Raw genomic sequence first — 19,473 nt, forward strand, 5'->3', positions numbered from 1 at the left:
GGGGGTGGAATGCCGTCCTCGGCGGCTTCGAGATTGGAGAATTCCTTCACTATGGTAAAGAGTTCTTTGCTGTGATTTGCGCTAGCTTCAATGCGGTCTTCTAGGATGGTCTACTTTGTTTCCTTCAGGAGGTGGTGGTACTGGAGGACTGCTGATTTGAAGGTGTCGCTGTCTTCTTGCTGGTGTGCCAATTCATCTCGAGTTGCTGGTAATTTCACTTGGTAGATTTCAACTCCTCAGTGTACCAGCTGGCTCGCCTGGGGGGTCCTTTGGATTTTGTGAGGGCAATTCTGTTGGCGCATTCTGTGATACACTGGGAGAGCATTTTTGCTGCCAACTCTGGGTCGTATGTTGAATCTGGGAGCTGAGAGCGTTGTTCCACTGATCTCCTTCAAGTTTCTGTGTTTAGAACTGCGGGGCGCTGTCCCGGAGTTGGTGGGCCCTGAGATGGTGAAGTGGACGCTGAAGTGGTCGGTCCAGGTGAGTTGTGCGATGTGGGTGTACTTGATTCTGTGCTGGAGGTATAGACGGGGTCAAGCGTGTGTTCTGAGATGTGCTGCTCACACTTTCCAGGAGGTCAGTTGTGTTGGTGTCGCTGGAGTAGTCAAGTTTGTAGTTGAGGCCACCTAGGAAGATGTAGTGCTCTGAGTCGCTTGGGGGTGAGGATGTCTGGGATTGCGCTGCTTAAGCTGGGGCATGGTCTGTAGGCAAGGTTGCCTCTTATGGTACTTTTCCCATTTGTGCGTAGTCGGATGTTCAGGCGTTCCATTGGCGGGGTCGAGTCTTCTCAGGAGGTCATGCAGCGAATGTGTCCTTGTAGATGATGCCGATTCCGCCTCTGTGCATGTTTGTTCAATCTCAGGGTGTAATCTTGTAGCCCTTGAGGTTGTTCATGGTGATGTCTGGTGCGGAGGAGGCTTCAGCCAGGTTTCTGTGAGAAAGATGATGTCCGTTACAGGGGGTGAGATCATGTCCCAGATCTTCGTGGCATGTTGGCAGAGTGATCGAGTGTTGAGTAGAATGCACTGGAGTTTCGATGTGGAGGGCCTGGTCGGTGCGGTGGACGTGGTTGCATTGCTGGCGTCCCTAGTGTTGTTAGTAACTTCAGTGCTGCATATGAATTGTCAGTATCGGCAGGAGAACGGTCCTATCGTGGTGCACGAGGCGTGGCAGCAGTGGTTGTTCATGCGTCCGGGGTCCATGGCTCGGAGGTGGTATATCTCTGCGGGGTGGAAGAGCCAGGGTTCCTGGCGCAGCCACACAGCCGCCTCAATATGTAGTCCTGGGAGGTGGGAGAGGCTGGGCGGGAATGCAGGGAGCGGGAAAAACGGCGAGGGCAACCAAACAGGAGAACCAAAAAATACAGGAGAGGTGGCGCAATCAGTAAATACATATAGTCCGAAGATTTTAAATACAGTAAAAGCAATAGAACACAAGGAGACACAAGGGCAAGTCAGGTGCATAATTTAGGTGAAATTTGTTTTACCTGAATGGCGGGCTCGAACCCGGGCACATTAGGGCTGTGTCAGAATCTCAGAGCTCATAACCTGGCACAGTAGCAGCAGGGATAAGAGTACGAGACCCAGGTTTCTTGGACACGCTACAGTCATTAGGTTTTCTCATCAACGAAAAGAAGTCTATTTTATCTCTGACCCAGTCCATTGTCATCCTCAGTTTTGTAGTAGATTCCATTCATGCCACCCTGAGACTTCCATCTAGGAAGGTGGCCAAGATCAGACACAAACTGACTCGCACCCTGACCACACCAATTACATCCCTGCAACAGATTGCGAGGGAGGTAGGACTTCTCTCAGCTTCCATCCAAGCCATCTTTCCCGGCCCCTGACACTACAGGGCCCTCCAGGGGCTCAAGATCTCACTCCTCCGGAAAGGCCTGATGTACTCACAGTGTGTACCCTTAACAGGCAATTTGAAGGTGGAAATCCAATGGTGGTTAGCCACATGGAGGCGTGGAATGGTTGCGCCATTTTCAGATCTCAACCAGACCTAGTGATCGAATCAGATGCCAGCAGAGTGGGCTGGGGAGCACGATGTGGAGAATTCTCCAACAGAGAGCTCTCTCTTCACAACAATTGTCTGGAACTGCTGGCTGGTTCATTTGCGGTCTAATGATGGACAAAGGAACAGATCAAATGCAATGTCGTCCTCAAGATGGACAATGTGGCAGCGGTGAGGTACATCAACCACCTAGGGGGAACACAATTAAAGCCTCTACCAGATCTGGCCAGGAGCTTTTTAGGAATATTGCCTCGAGAATCAGATCTCAGTCATATCTCCCGAGCTTGGGCAATTCAAGTAGCAGACTGGCAATCCTGGTATCTTCTGGATTTCAGTCTCTGTAAGCTGGATACATCCATGTTCGGGGCACTGACATCGAGATGGGGTCTCTTTTCAGTGGATCTATTCGCGGCCAGGCTAGACCATCAGGTGGTCAAATACTTCAGTTGGAGGCCGGACCCCTTAGCTCATGCGACTGATTCCTTAAAATAAGGCTGGGACACGTTGAGGAGCTACACGTTCCCGCTGCTCTCAAAAATGGGACTCTCTACCCAAGTTCGGTGACAGCTGGAGAATGTGGTGGTAATCACCCCTCTATGGAGGTCTCAAGTGTGGTTTCCTGTTCTGATGGAACTTTCTTGGGATGCTCCAATCAATCTACCCCTGTTCCCAGCTCTCCTTCGAGATCCCTATGGGAAACCCCACCATCTTGTTCTGGAGGGTTCGCTGCAGCTCATGGCGTGGAGGATTACCGGGGACAATGGAATGTCCCAGATTTTCGCTCCAGACTGTATCCTGTGGGTGAGCACCCTTTAAGCCGGAAGCTACTGGGAGTCATTTGCCTAATTCTTCCCCAGAACCGCGGTATTCAGTCCTTTGGGATGTGAATGTGATGTTTAATCTGTTCCTCTATTAGCTAAGCAACAAATATCTTCCGCAGAAACAATTGTCAGCTCAAGCCGACAACTCCTTATTGCTCTTAGAAAGCCATATCGAGCGGTGTCCTACCCTACTATCGCTAGATGGGTCAGATGGGCCATGCAGGAAGCTGGCATAACCACACACATTTTGGGGCCCACTCTCCCAAAGGGGCTATGGCCTCTAAGGTGTTTTCTTTTGGAACTCGCTTGAAGGATATGATGAATGCAGCGGATTGGTCATTAAACTATTTTCAAGAGCTTTTAGTGGTAGATAAGCTTTGAACTAGCATAATCCACGCTTCCGTTCTTGACATAGATGATAAAATGTCCTACCTTTTGTTAAGGAAACTTTCAATTCTATTAAGGACGCAGAGGAGAGGATTATCCTGTTTGTGGATCAACTATGCCCCCCGGTGTAAGGAGATAATTCGTAATGTTACTAAGTAACGTTTTTTTTTGTAAAAGTTTTATTTAATTTGTGGACTACAGAAGAAAAAGAAACAGCGCCAGTCGCGCACAACTTCCCACGCAGGGGGTACACTAAGTGTGTGGGGAGGCCGCAGCAAGCAAGAGCGTTCGAGAGATTAGCCCTTCAAGGCCGCCAGCCATAAGCCCTACCGGGACTACTGGACCAAATCCCGGCTCTACATGCGAAGCAGGTAGTGGATTTCAGCTCACTTCCAGTCATCAAAGCACAGCAGAGTACGAGCCACTGGGGCCACCTCCCCTACTGTCAGTGCTACCAGCCTCCCCCTTACCATCTAGGCAGGACGCAACAACCTTGAAACTGAAACCCCTCAGCTCCCCCCCCCCCCTCCACCCCCAGTGGTGGTAGCTCTCATACACACTAACTGCAATCTGCAACAGACAGTTATAACTGAAACAGATGGAGGGCTCGGATCGACGGTGGGGCCACCGCAGCTGGTAATCCCACGGAAAGAAAGCGGACCAATGGCCACCAGCAAAAAAAGAAATTTTTAAAGTTGCCCAGAAAAATATCTGCCATCCTCTCCGTGCTCAACAACTTCCACAACCTCGCATGCCACAAGGAGATCGCTCGGGCTTCTTTTTTCTTCCATGCTGCCGCCAGGGTAATCTTGGCCGCCCCTATGCAGAGCCAAAGAATCTGTCTGTCCGCTCGTGTTTGACGCTCAAGGAGAGGATCCCGGAGGCCCAGCAGCACGTGAGCTAGGGAGACCCAGATCGGGTACCCCAGGATCCCTTTAATGTGTGACAAGATCTCCTCCCAGGAGGGGCGGATGATCGGACAATCCCACCAGATATGGCGAAAGTCCCCCAGTAACCCACAGCCTCTCCAGCATCTATCTGAGGTGGCAGGGAATATGCGATGCAGCTTGGCGGGTGAGAGATACCAATCCAGCATGGTCCTGAGATGCGCCTCTCTCAGCTCCACCGAGTGATTATATTGGGTCATGTCCTTCCAGAGACGGCACCACTCGGCACTTGTGATGGCGCGACCGACAAGGTCCTCCCAGAGGCCCACGTATCGTGGCCTCGGGGAAACGGCCGTGGCTAAGAGCTGGCCATAGAGGAAGGAGATGGCCCCGCGCATGGACGAGGATCGGGACAGAAAGATCTCAAAGGGGGTGGGCGGCCTCGTCGCCGCATCCCGATCGGGCGCAGATAGCGCCCAGTGCAACAGCTGAGTGTGGCGGAACTGTTCCGATTGAGGGACCCCGTAATCGCGCCTACAGTTGGCAAACGTCAGCGGGGCACAGCCATGAAACAGATGCGTGAGGGCCAGGCAGCCCCCCTCACGCCAGGCATCGAAGGGCCCCTCTCGCAGCGCAGGAGGGAATGCTGGGTTGAAGTGTATGGGCGTAAAGGGCGACGGGAACGTAGTCCACCGCTCATCTCTAGACACCGAATCCCAGACCTTGAGGGCGGTACCGGTGGGCGTGCTGATGTACGCGTTCCGAGGTCTATCCCCTTTAGGTCTCCACACCAGATCCCATATCGTCCGCCCCGCTACGCTTCTATCCATATGCAGCCAGTGTTTCTCCGAGAGGGGCTGAGTCCATTCCACCAAAACCCTGAGTTGTGCCGCCTTGTAAAAGAGGCCCAGATCCGGTAGGCCCCCCCCCCCGCCCCCCCCCCCCCTTCCCCCGAGGGCGCCGTAGGGTGGTAAAAGAGAACCGAGCCCGACCCCCCTGCCACACGAAGCGGAGTAGCAGAATCTGCACGCATCTAAAAAAATCACCGTCCAAGACAATAGGGAGAGCCTGGAATAAATACAAGAACTTCGGGAGAAGTGACATTTTGATTGCATGAATCCGCCCCAGCCACGAGATGAACAGCGGCTTCCAGCGGCCTAGGTCAGCCTGGACCGTGGCCAAAAGGGGGGGGGAAATTAGCCGAGAATAGTTTCCCCACTGTGGGGGTTAGACGGACCCCTAAATAAAGCATTGAGGAGTGGGTCCATGGCAGAGGCGAAAGGAGTCGGAGGCGGTCCACCTCTGGCGCTGAAAGCGTGAGGTTAAGAATGTATGATTTATCGTAGTTCACCTTGAAGCCCGCTACCGCCTCGAATTGCGTCAGTGCCGTCTGGACCTGGGGGAGGGAGTGCTCAGGGTCAGCGAGGGAGAGAAAGATGTCATCCGCAAATAAGGAGATCTTGTGCTGTTCACCCGTGAACGGCAAGCCACGTATGTCCGGTTGCTCTCGGATCCTCAACGCTAAGGGCTCAATACTTAAGGCAAAGAGCAAGGGAGAGAGGGGGCATCCCTGCCGCGTGCCGCGCGAGAAAAAAGCGGGGCAGTGCCCATTGACCGTGACTCGCGACCCAGGGTCGCTATAGTTGGCCTTGAGCATGGCCAAAAACCTGTCCGAAAACCCAAACGCTGCCAAGGTACGGAATAGGAAGTGCCAATCCACCCGGTCGAACGCCTTCTCGGCGTCTAGGCCGAACAATACCGCCATAATATTAAAGCGGTTGGCCTTTTCGATGAGGTGGATCACCCTTCTAATGTTGTCGTGTGTTTGCCGCCCCTTGATAAAACCTGATTGCAGGATCTCATGCCGGTTCTCATTCATCCTGACCAATCGGGCTGCCAGGATAGAAGAGTAGAGTTTGGCGTCGATGTTGAGCAGAGCAATCGGCCTATACGACGAGCAAGCAGAGGGGTCTTTACCCGGCTTGGGGATAATGGAGATAACTGCCTCCGCCATTGAGGCCGAGGAGACCCCCGAGTCGGCCATTGCGTTGAACAGCTGAACCAAGAAGTCACTGATGTCAGCGGCAAAGGACTGGTAAAAGAGGGCCGTAAAACCGTCAGGCCCAGGCGCCTTATGGAGTTTCAAGGACTTGATGGCGGTGAGCACTTCTTCTCGGGAAATGGGAGCGGCGAGTCGCTCATTCCAGTCGCTAGACACATGAGGGAGCGGAAGCGCATTCAAGTAGTCCGTCTGGGCTACGGGATCAAGAGTACTGCCCGCGTATAGCTGCGCATAGTACTCCCCGAAGAGCTCAGCCTTCGCATCGTCACAGTGCCGTAGCTCGCCAGTCGTGTCACGCACTCCTCCTATATAGTCCCTCTCCCGTTTACGACGGAGTTGGCGAGCCAGGTGCTTCCCCACCTTGTTCCCCTGAGTGTAGGAGAGGTGGCAAAGCTTTAGGAGGGTAAATTCCGCTCTGTTGTTGTAATGAGCCCGGAGTTTGCCCCTAAGGGCAGTCAGCGGTCGTAAGGTCTGTTTGGAGGGCTTGGCCTTGTGCGCCTGCTCTAGTGCGGAGAGTTCCTGTTCCAACGCCTCACGCTCCGCCCTCCTTAAACGATTTAGGGCTGCAGTAAGGGCCAGGCAGCTACCCCTCAGTGATGCCTTGAAAGCGTCCCACATGTTGAAGACCGAGGTGTCATGCACCGGGTTGAGATGGAAGAAGTCTCGAATCGCTTTACGGAGCGCCGTGCAGGAAGACTCATCGCGGACCAGGGAGGCTGGAAAGTACCACCTACGCGGGGCGCTACCCTCCGGCGCCCAGCAGAGGCCCATCGCAAAGAGCCCGTGGTCAGAGACAGAGAGAGGAAAGATCTTGGCCTCTCTCAGGGATCCCCGGAGGGATTGACTATAAAAGATATGGTCCAGCCGAGAATAAGAGTGATGGATATGCGAGAAAAAAGTGTAATCTCGAGAGTTGGGGTGTATGGAGCGCCAGCCATCCAACAGCCCCAGTTCGGTAAACCTCCGACGCAGCTCGTCGGAGAAGAGACCAGTCCCCGCCCTCTGGTGATGCGAACTATCCAGGTCCTTATCCCAGACCAAGTTGAAATCCCCCAACACGAACAATGCCCCCTCCACAAAATCCTCAACGGTGCGCAACAATTCTAGAAGGAACCGATTTTGCCCCACATTGGGAGCATATAACACTAGAAATGAGCAAGTTTTACCGAGCAGTACCCCCTTGACCATAATCCACCTGCCCTCCCTATCGCTCCGGACCCCCAAGGGCTGAAACTGAAGCGTGGCGCGGATCATCAGAGCTACCCCCCTATGTTTGGAGGTCGCCGAGGATCTGTAAATAAGGGGAAATTGCCTGTGTTTCAAGCGAGACTCATCCTTCCGGGCCAGGTGGGTTTCCTGCAACCCAACCACATCTAAGTGGTGATCTAGTATGTACTTCCAGACCTTCTGGCGTTTCTGGGGGGAGTTCAGCCCCTGCACATTCCAAGTTCCTATTGTAACTGGCATAACTCACACATCCCACCCTCCCGTGCTACCTGCCCCCCCTTCAGAAAAAACCTCAAGAGCTCCGCCCTCCAGCATTCTCTCACCACCCATCCGTAGCGCCTAGAAGCAAGGCCTCCCCCAGGTGCATCTGTAGCCCCTCCCAGTCTCATCAGCAATCCCGGTCCCCTCCCTCCTCGCCTCCCTCTCACATCCCCCACCAAACGCCAAGCATACACCCGCACTCAAACAGCCTCGAGCCACCACCACTGGTCCCCCCCACCCCGTTCCTCCCCCCACCCCCTCCTTTCCGCTCCGAACCTCGCCCCAACAAAAACCCCACCAACAACCACCCACCCAAAACACCCGAACGAACAGTCCCCAACAAGGAAGAACCCCATGAACCCAAAGGTCCATGGCGAGGGCCAGTGTTGAGACCCCCGGAGAACAGGATCCCAGGTAGCAGTCAATGGTCCATCTGCTCTCTAACCCGGGACGTCTTCCCCAAAAGTACATATTCACCCACGGTACCTGAATGGAGGGGGGGGGCGTCCCTCCGACGCTTAGCAGCCTCCCATCCGCCCTCAGGCCGCTGACGAGCTGTCTTGTGGTGGCATCACCGTCACATTTACCACAGAGGCCACTGCCCCATTCCTTTCTTGTTGGCTGGCCGTGGGATCAGGCCTATTCTGCGTTACAGGACGCCCCACTCTATGCCAGGAGGAGGCGCGCCGTCGGCGTCGCGATGGTGATCGGCCACCCCTCGGAGATGAGGCCGCGCTGTCCAATCCAAGGAGAGCTTTGGCAGCCTGCAAGGAACTGAGCTGGACCAGCCTGTTCTGCCACCGGAAGATGAGGCGAAAGGGATGGCCCCAGGAGTTGGCTACCGCTTGGTCACGTAGGAAAGTCGTCACCGGTTTAAAGGCGCGTCTCTTCTGGAGCGTCGACGCCGCCAGATCCTGAAACAACTGGGGACGGTGTTCTCTGAACTGCAGATCGGCAATACCCCTAGCTTTCCGAAGGATGAGCTCCTTGAGCTGAAAGTCTTGGACGCAGACCAGAATGTCCGGGGGGGAGCCCCCGCACCCTTCGGCAGACCCACTCTATGAACCCTGTCCATCTGGACCTCCTGACGGTCATCCTTGGCAAGAATCTGCAGGAAGAGGGCCTCCACATAGCCACGCAGGTCTCCCGCCTCACCATCCCAGGGAGCCGCTCGAATGCGGATATTATTCCGTCGGGACCGGTTTTCGAGGTCCTCCGCATGGGCTTGGAGGTCCAGGTTCTGCTCCGTCAGCCGCAGCACATCCTGTTGGAGCTGGTGCACGTCCCCCGCCAGACCCATATCATGCTCTTCCAGCGTCGCCACCCGTTCGCCAATGCCATCCACCTCTCTCCTCACGTCTCTGAGATCCGAGGCGAGCTGGGTACGAAGCTCCGAGATGTCCTCCTTAATTGCGGAGAAGAGCTCCAACATAAAAGCCTTAGTCGCCGGCGCCTCGTCGTCTCGCTGCCGGGGGGAGATGCTAGGACCGGGAGACGTCGCCGGCCGCCCCCCCTTCTGAGGCCCCTCCTTGCCGGGCTTTCCCTTGCCGGGCTTGCCGGACATCACGCTCACGAGGATGAACCACTGAAACGAAAGTTCAGAGGAAGGTAGCAGCACTCGCCGCTCGATTACGGCTCGTTGAGGTGGTCTCCCCCTCTTGGTCCCCTGGCGCCGTAGGGCTCATCAAGTGCCGTTCCGGACGGCTCACCGCTCAGCGCACCCCAATCCTCCTCCACAGCTGCCTGCAGCCAGTCCGGGACGTGAACGGACTCTCCGAGCTCCACCCTCCGCAGCGTTCCCTTCTCCGCCACTCCAAGCCGCCACTAGACAAGGGACTCTCGGCTAGGCCTTCGCAGCCGAGATCGAAAGTGGAGAACGTTCACACTCCAGCGTGGGTCCAGTACGTCGGGTCACACCACAGGGATCCCCAGGCGCCCAAAGCCACTATTCCGGGCGCCCTCACTCTCCCCGCTGGTCTACGGGCACCACCTCTGTCCAGCCGCAGGGTACTAGGCTCACGCGAGGGGAACCAGTCTCCTAGGCCCCCCACCGCCTGCAATCCTCTGGTCTCCGAGGCAGACTCCGGGGGCAGAGCGCAGAGAAAGCCCCCTACAAATCGTCAGTGGTATACCCTCCAGGGCTGGTCAGGACGTGGGGCCCATGCATCCACTCCGCAGCCCCAGTCTCTGCCCCCGGCCGGGGTGCCTTACCGCTGTGGACTCGTGGCACTGTGCAAGTCGGGGAATCCAGCGGCCGAGGTGCCCCCCACCAGAGTGGGAGGAAAGGTGAGGCCAGCCCTCTCTCCGGTCACCGTCGAGGCAGAGACAGGCCTCCCAACGCGGAAGCCGTGCTGCTCCCGGCAAGTGCCGCCCCGGCACCGCTCTGTGAAGGCCTCAAGGTCAGTCGGGGTCCCGGGCCCCCGCCGGCAGCGCGTCGCAGCTAAGCGGCCGTCTGCCGCGTCCGGACACTGTGGTGGTCAGGCAGACTCCCGGAGGTCCCGTAGATCATTCCTCCCTCACGATGCTGCCAGGTCGCCGGCCGCGGGGGCCGATCTGCACTCCGCGACACCGTCACCGCGTCACCGCAGAAAGCCCCGCCTCCAGCCGCTGCTCTACGTGAGCACCCCGGCTTGTGCTGCTCGGCCCCGACACAGGCCCCTTCGCCTCCAGGTGATCCTCGCCGCCTCAACGGGTCCGCCACCAGCACCAGGTCACCTCTCTGAGTCCCGGAGGGACCGCACCAGCTTTAGAGCGGCCGGCAGGGTTCAGGGAGGAAGCTCAAACAACGCTAAGCATTCGTGGCGGCGGAGGGACTGAAAACACGTCCTACTCCGTCGCCATCTTGGACACGCCCCCTAAGTAACGTTTTTATGATTGCTGAACTATAGCACCATTACAGGATGGTGAAACTGAATTGCTAAGCATGAGTTTAAGAATGTTCAAAATGGGTTCTCAACGTTGTTTTCTTTCACAGGCAACGATATGGGCAAGCAGGATGAAAGGCTACTGTCACAAAGAAAGAGAAGATTACAAAGACAAGGGACTATAATGTGGCCATATGTACCCTGATTAGTTGACCCGTGCTAACATTTTCTATCCCAAGTGTTCATGGGATCTGTAGTTTGTTTAATGTTATCATATGGCTGCTGTTAAAGAGAAGAAAAGAAAGCATAATCCTAGCCTCCACATCCTAATCTTTCGGTTACGAAAGCCAGGAAAATGTATATTATTGGTGACTTTTTGATAATAGGTGTGCTTTATATAGGTTACTATGCTGACCCATTCATAGAGCCAATAAGCCCACTTTTTATATTTTGGTATTCAGCCCAACTGACAATGTCATTAGGTATGCCTTACTTAAAATAACACTCTTTATAATGTAAAATCACATAATCAGGCCCTGCGCTCAACCTCCTGGCACGGCACATCAGAAGTAAGTTTGCTGTGAGGGGTTGGAAGTCAGTGGGGAGTTGGATGCAGAGCCTGGCCATAGGCTAGGTCCTGCGCCCAACCCCATGTTGCGCACGGCAAAAGGCCTGCACAGCGGGGCTGGAGGATAGTTGGGCACAAAGCTTGGCCTGCACTCAATCCCACAGGGCAATGGACATCTTACTATACATTAAAAAAAAAAAACAATGTAGAAGTTAACAAAAAAGACCACAAAAGGTTAAAGGGACGTTATAGTAGGCAATTGTGATAATAGGTTACTTTACAGGATATGTTCTATGACATCACTACAACGTATTAAATGGCATCATTTAGGACAACACTGTACATAACGAGGGTGCAGGTTATACAGACATTTGTACCCAACTATAACTCCTATTAACCTTTGATTTTTTTCAGTGAAAGTGTACCTTACCAGTACCTACCATGCATGGTAAAGGCAGCGTGGTAGAGGCTGTTTCCCCGTGGGGGAGTCCAAATACCTTACCACTCCCCCGGCAATCAGTACAAAACACTGGCATTCGATTTCTCCCCATCCCCATCTTGCTCTTAGTTATGCTGGTAACCTTTTCCATTGTACTGCAAATTTTGGTTTTGATATTTTGTCTTTAAATATTAACATATTCTTGCATCACCCTAACTACTTAGCTACTTTGATCTCTCCTTATGTTCTCAACCACAATATGTGGATCCCTACTGATTTTCAATTAGTGGCCCGACTGTAGTGTAACAAGCTTCCCTTTACAGTTTGATCTGCTCCTACTTGAGCCTCCTTCAAAGTGTTATCTCAATGCTGACTGTGAATGGAGGATGGCCTGACTGCACCAGAATGTTTTTTCGTTTAAGTTATACTGATGTTTTGTACATAATTATGATCTATCTGATTGAAGCTAGTGAGTGCCTTCTGTGACCTACATGTCTGTGCCTACACACGTTCACAAGGCAACTACTTCATATAAGGCGCTATGCTGCTTTATAGATCTATTGTGATTTCATTCACTTAGGGTAAATATTTAGCAATTTACATTTTTATGATTCCTCATTGCCCTCAAACCAGACCTTCAGATTGAAAGAACACCCTTGGCAGGTGTGACTGCATTGTATCATTATGCTGTGTCATAGAAGCAAACATGGATATGTAGGAAAAACAAGTTCTAAGGGAAAGCTGAATAAAGGATACTCATTTGAAAAACTGAAACCAATATAGTTTGTTCCCAAACCCTCAGCATAAATGGTTTACCTCCTATTGCTGCATTGTAGTAGTATGTGTAACCCTCGGGAGATACTCCTTCCACCCATTCATCTTTTACGGCCCATTCTTCTGGTCTGTTTGGCATTTCATTTGTTCTGGTTGATGTATGCTTCACTTCTTTCGTTTTGATCTGTCTCTCCAGAAGTACACTCTGTGTTGCAATTTGACCTGTAGGGACTGAAGAGATAGTCTGATCTAAGATACCTCCATTTGAATGTTTCCTGCTTATGGCATCATTTTCAAATGACATTCAAGCAATGGGATGCATTGCCCAAATACAACTTACCTAATATATCATCTCTTTTAACCCCAATTTATTTATACCACTTTACACCACTTAAACGGTTTACATCGTCACTTATTACCATCTTTAAAGATCTTATTTCCATTATACATAATATAACAAACATTATCATTTTAACCAGTATGAAAGATCTGCACATGGTGAGTGGGGGGGGATGGCCAGCAGCTGGAGTGAGGCATAGTTTGCGGGAACTTTGGAATGGCCCACACATCCGGCCCCATTCTGTCAGAGAGCCTGGCCCCAGGGAGATGATAACCCCCGATATTGAGAGACCCCCCCTGGACAATTCTGGGCTCTAACGGAGCTGCCGAAGGCTGTGCAACAATGTTTGTTTGACCGGGCCTTGCTGCACCTGTACCAAGATGCCGGCTTCCCGGGATTACCTTAAATAATTATCTGGCGCCTCCTCGTGAGCTGCGAGTTTCATGGTTAGGAGCCGGGGCCACCCTTGGAGTCCCATCGATGTCATTGTTGGTGAGAGCGATGCGGGAGCCCATAGCCCACTGGGGGGAGGCCCTGCTCGACCGTGAGGTGACCACACCCAGATCTAGGCGGGCTCCGTGAGCATGTCTGCCCCAAAAGACTGCCACGCCCTCTCCTTCCCCTATCCTGGGCTCCCCGGCTGGCCCAGGGGGGAGATAGTTATTGCATATTGGTGACGCCTGGGAGACTCAGTCTGTGAATTAGACCAGTCGAGCTAGATAAATCAGGCACGCTATCTCAGGACGCCAGGTGGCCTGCAGAGGAAATTACACTACTATGAAGTATATACTAAGCAGAGTCAGTTGAAGATCAATCTAGAGAAAACAAAGGTGTTGGTCTTTGGGAAAAGAAGGAAAAATCTTAAGATGGTTCCTATATGCTCGGGAGGTGGAAATAGTGAATGCTATAAGTATTTAGGCCTGACTATCAAAAATAGCTTAAAATGGAAGCAGAAATCCTTGTTGCAAGCCACCGGTTTGACTAGATTTAACTGGATATATGGAGGGTTGGCCCTTAACCCTTTAATGAAGGCCTATAAAGGGAAAACACTCCCCTTGGGGCTGTATGCCCTTGACTCCTCCAGCGAGTGAGACCGGTTGGAGAGGGCGGTTCTAAGGAGGTCCTGTCGCTACCACTAGACCCCTGGAATTTGTTGGCATTCTACCGGGCTCTAAGACTCTTTAATAAGCTTTCGGAGGACTGCCAAGTGGAAAAGGTTTCCAAACTTTGTTGGGTTGAGATCCTCCAAGGTAGTAAAAGAAGATGGGGAAGGAATAGATTATGAGTCCTAAAGAATTTACACTCTGAGCACGGTAAAATTATAACCTGGTCTTCCTGTCCCAGTAAACAAGCTTTGAAAGAGTTGTTGGCAAAGGCTGTCGGGTTTCTCCACCTGGGAAAAAAAAGTTGATTAGTTTTTCATTAAGCACTCTTGGCCTTGTTACGGTCTTCCCTTACCTGACGCAGCTACCCAATCCCACACAGCAGAATGAAATTTTACGAGTGAGAGGTTGTAACCCTATTTACTCATCTTATAGCTGACGTGCTATAATATAGCCTTATAGCCCGCCGTAGCGGGCTATACCGGCTATTAAAGGCCCGCTGCAGCGTTAAAGGCCCGAGCCGAAGGTGAGGGACTTTAACTAACGCAGCGGGACTTTAATAGCGGTATAGCCCTGCTACGAAGGGCTATAAGGCTATTAGAACATTCTGCCACTGGAGGGCAGAATGTTCTTACAAAACGAAGCCTTCAGGGAGCGCGAGGGGATTCAAATCCCCTCAGGCTCCCTGACGTCTTTGTTCACAGCCAGAGCTGTGACCAAAGACACATTGGAATGTTGGAGCTCCGGGCTTATACCAGCCATTATAAGCCCGGAGCACTCCATTGTTTTCAATGGAGCTCCCAACATTCCAATGTTCTAATTCAGGATTATAACGGTTTTTGCCTTTGTCCCTTAAATGTCAAATGTTCCTTGTTACAAATACTTGTGGATTATGCCTTTTTTACTTCTAGCCGGATCAAGTATTTAAGACCTCTGTTTTTCAAATACAGAACAGTACAAAGGGCGGATGCAATTGAGCTGCTGTCTGAAATGTGTTATTTAGATACGGCAGTAGGAATTGCTTGCCTTATAAGTACAGTCAAACAATCTTAAGTATGGGTTACAGTAAAGCGGGAGGTTCATGGGTGGGTCTGGTGGGTTTCACATCAATTTTATAGTATACAAATGTTTTTATTGTTTTAGAATGTTTTATAGACACTGTCCCCAATAAGGAAAGTGCTACTTAACCAGTATGCATCTGTTCTTGTCATGTAGAGCTGTAGATTCACATGCTTTGCATAAGTCTGCCATCTGGACTTGGGTCTGGATGTTTGCACTTTGAGTTTCTTTGAAGAAGTCTTTTCCAGTCATGAGGTAGGTGGTGACTCCTTTCGGTGATAGTGTGCATGGACATCGACTCAATTGTTAGATTGTTTTCCCGCAGTGAGTGAGAATGGAGTTAGTGAGAGTAGAATAGAGATGTCAAGGTGTATGTATCCAAGTAAGATATTACTGCAACAGGTATAGGTACCCGGGGAGGTGGGCAGGCGCATGTGAATCTACAGCTCTACATGCCAAGAACAGATGCATACTGGGTAAGTAGCATTTTCCGTTCGACGCATGTGAGCTGTAGATCACATGCTGTGCATAGACTATACAGCAGTAATCACCCAAAGCGGTGGCTAACCTGTAGCTGTTGCAGTGGTTTGAAAGAGTGTACTAAGAACTGCCTGGCCTACATTAGCTTGTTGTCTTGCTAACACATCTACACAATAGTGTTTTGTGAACGTGTGAGGTGTTGCAGCTTTACAGATGTCAGCTATGGGAATGTTTCCTAAGAAAGCCATAGGATCTCCCAGTTTGAGAGTGGAATGCGCTCTAGGAGGAATTATTAAAGTCCTTTTTGCTTTTGTATAGCATGTTTGAATACATTTGACTATCCACCGTGCAATACCGGATTTAGAAATTGGATTGCCTTTGTGAGGTGAAGCAAAAGCAACAAAGAGTTACTTAGTTTTACGAAAAGGTTTTGCCCTTTCTATGTAATAGAATGCTCGTTTAACATCTAAGGTGTGTAGAGCACGTTCTGCCACAGAATCTGGTTGAGGAAAGAACACAGGCAACTCAACAGATTGGTTGATGTGGAAGGCAGAAATTTCTTTGGGTAGAAATTTAGGGTTAGTACAAAGAACCACTTTGTTTTGGTGTACTTGTGAAAATGGTACTTCTATGGTTAGCGCTCCTCAGTGATGTGATAGCAATGAGATAAGCAACTTTGCAAGTGAGGAACTGCAGTTCACATTTATGCAATGGCTCAAAGGTTGGACCCATAAGTCTGGTAAGAACAAAATTAAGATTGCACACCGGGGTAGGTGGAAGTCTTGGGGGAATAACTTTTGAGTCTTTCCATAAAGGGCTTAATAACAGGCACTCTGAAAAGAGACCGATGTCTATTCTGAAGGTATGTGGCTATTGCACCGAGATGTAAGCGTATAGATGTGTATGCTAAATTTGACCATTGTAAATGCAGTAAAATAGCAAATGATACTTTGAACTGAAGCATCAAGGGGGTTGATATGGTTGTTATTGCAATAAATAACAAACCGCTTCCATTTTGATGCATAGCAAGCTCTTGTAGTAGGTCATCTAGCTTCTTTAATAATGTTCATACAGTCTGGCGGAAGATTGAGATAGCCAAACTCTATGACTTTAGGTGCCAGATCGCTAGGTTGAGATGTGTGGGATCTGGGTGTCTTATTTCTCCACGGCTCTGCGTGAGGAGATTGGATGTGAAATGTAGTTTCTGATGAGGAACTACCGAGAGCTCCAACAGGGTGGTGGACCAAGGTTGATGGGCCCTTGTGGAAGCTACTAGGATTAGTGTGAGGGACGTTTGCCTGAGCTTCCGACCACTAGTGGAATGAGTGGGAGAGGCGAAAAAGTGTAGGCAAATATCCCTGACCAGTTCATCCATAGTGCATTGCTTTTGGACAATGGGTGTGGATATCTGGAGGTAAAGCTTTGACATTTTGCGTTTTGGTGTGTGGCGAACAGATCTAAGCCCCATATTTGAAAGAACTGGAGGAGAACTTGAGGGTGGAGTTACCACTCGTGAATCTGTTGTCGCTGCCTGCTGAGCAGATCTGCAATCTGATTGTCTACTCCTGGAAGGTGTTCTGCTAGGAGATAGATTTTGTGATGTATGGCCCACCTCCAAATGGCCTGTGCAGGGTTTGACAGTTGGAGAGTGTGTGTCCCTCCTTGTTTCTGTATATAATACATGGCTGTCATGTTGTCTGTGCGTATCAGGACAGCTTTGCGTACAAGGTGAGTTTGAAAGGCTTTGAGTGCTAGAAATACTGCTAGGAGCTCTAGATGATTTATATGAAGTTGTTTTTGCTGCTGACTCCACATGCCCTGAATTGTGTGAGTTTGGAGATGAGCTCCCCAACCAGTGAGCGATGCGTCTGCTGTTAGCACTGTCTGTGGAACTGGGTCGAGGAAGGGCCGCCCTTTGGAAAGGTTTTGAGGATTCCACAACTGCAGAGAGTGATAAGTACGGCGGTCCACCAACACTAGATCTGATAATTGACCCGGAGACTGATTCCACTGATGTGCTAAGCATTCCTGAAGGGGACGCATTTGAAGTCTTGCATAGATAACTATTACGATGCAAGACGCCATCATTCCTAGTAACTGCATGAATACCCGAGCTGGCAATGAGTGGTGGGGCGGGAACTGGGAAATCAGAGCCTGAATATTACGGATTCTGGCTGGATTGGGACAGGCTAAAGCTTTTTGTATATCATGAGTGGCTCCCAAGTACGTTTGCGGTTTGGAGATAGGACTTCGGCAGATTTACTGTGAATCCGAGATCGCGGAGCAGTTGTACTGTTTTAGGAGTGTGTTAAAGACACTTTACTTGTGATCTGGCTTTGATGAGCCAGTCATCTAAGTATGGGAAGACGTGAATATGTTGTCTTCGCAGATGAGCTGCGAATACTGCCAGGCATTTGGTGAATACTCTGGGAGCAGTGGTGACTCCGAATGGAAGCACTTTGAACTGGTAATTTTGTCCCGCTACCACAAACTTGAGATATATGCGATGAGCGGGCTGTATTGGACTATGGAAGTAAGCGTTCTTTAAGTCTAAAGTAGACAGAAAGTCCCCTTGCTGAGGAGTGGGAGCCCTTGTTGGAGTGTTACCATGTGGAAATGGTCCGATTGGATATACAGATTCAGGTCTCTGAGGTCTAGTATAGGCCTGAGAGAGCTGTCCTTTTTGGGTATGAGAAAGTAAAGTGAGCATACGCCGGTCCCTTGATACTGTAATTGGACTGGCTCTATAGCTTCTTTTTGCAATAGAGAGAGAACTTCTTGTATGAGTAGGTTCAAGTGCTCTGGTGACATTTTGTGTGATTTTGAAGAAATGTTTGGGGGATTGTCGGTAAGCTCCAGGCAATAACCAGAATGGATCATTTCTAAAACCCATCTGTCTGGGGTTATTGTATTCCAGACAGGTAGAAAGGGAGAAAGACGTCCCGCCTACAGGTTTGGAATGATCGTGGTGGAGGAGGCAAGTCACTGTTTATTGGCTGCAGGGGAAGTACGTATTGTGTTACCTTTACCTCTTCCCTTGCCATTACTGCCTCAAAATCCTCCTCTAAAGTAACTTCTGGAAGAGGGTGACTGATTGTTGCCTCTGTAGGTGGCAGAGGTATTATCAGAGGATGTTTTTTGAGCCCCCTCTGTAAAAAAAGAGAGGTGAAAGGAGCCCAGTCTGGAAGGGGACTGCAAAGACCCCATGGATTTTGCAACCTCTGTGCCCTTCTTCATTTTTTCTAAAGAAGTATCTACTACAGGTCCGAAGAGGTGCTCCTTATCAAAGGGAGGATTTAAAATGGAAGTTTGGACTTCGGATTTAAACCCTGAAATTCTGAACCAGGCATGTCTTCTTAACAGAACCCTAGTGTTAATTGCGCGAGCTGCATATCAGCTGCATCCAAAGCACATCTAATAGATGTATTAGAAATAAGCTTTCCTTCCTGAGTTAAATCATTAGTTTTATTTTTATGTTAGTCTGACAAGAATTGGAGCAATTTTTCCAGATCGTCGTTATGAGCCCTGTCATAACGCGCTAAAAGAGCCTGGGTGTTGGCAATACGCCAGCGATTGGCTGCCTGTGCAGCTACTCTTTTGCCAGAGGCATCTTTAAGTTTAGATTCTTTAGTAGGAGGAGGGGCATCTCCTGTGGTTTGAGAATTTGCTCTTTTACGAGAGTTAAAGACCACTAGGGAGTCTAAGGGAACTTGACCTTCGCTATAGATTGGGTCTGTAGGTGCCGGTTTATATTTTTTGTCTACTCAAGGTGTGAAAATCCTCATACACACAGGGTCTTTAAAAATTTTGTCTGCATGTTTGAGCATATCCTTGAGTATGGGCAGTATGTGTGTTACTCTTTGAGAGGAACTTAATGTCTCGAAGAGAAAATCCTCTTCAATGGACACTTTGTGAAGTTGGACCCCATAATATTCAGCAGCCCTCCTAAGTAACTCTATTTACCCTACATTGTCATCTGGTGGAGAGTGTTTTGAAGGGTATGGATCGGGATCATTGTATTAGGATCTGTATTGTAGTCTGTCCATGGATCATGACTAATGTCCCCTGGTACACCCTCATCTCCATCTCAGTCATCTTGGAGGTCAGTTGACTGTGGTTGTGGTGAATTTGTAGGAGTAATTAACAAATTTGGGTCAAGTGGGGAAGGCGGTGTAAGAGGAG

The 19,473-nt window shown here is 50.5% G+C and overlaps 1 protein-coding gene across 3 annotated transcripts in view; it reads right to left on the reverse strand.

The window, feature by feature from the left end:
* The window catches only part of WBP4 (WW domain binding protein 4), a 304,942-nt gene that overhangs the window by 176,079 nt on the left and 109,390 nt on the right, over nt 1–19,473 (reverse strand). For all 3 annotated transcript variants that reach the window (XM_085621969.1, XM_085621967.1, XM_085621968.1), the window contains exon 5: nt 12,352–12,540. In XM_085621969.1, the coding sequence (XP_085478095.1) occupies nt 12,352–12,540 (189 nt within the window). The remainder of the gene's footprint in view (nt 1–12,351; nt 12,541–19,473) is intronic.

The sequence above is a fragment of the Triturus cristatus genome, chromosome 8 (genome assembly GCF_964204655.1).
Source record: "Triturus cristatus chromosome 8, aTriCri1.1, whole genome shotgun sequence".
Classification (NCBI taxonomy): domain Eukaryota; kingdom Metazoa; phylum Chordata; class Amphibia; order Caudata; family Salamandridae; genus Triturus; species Triturus cristatus.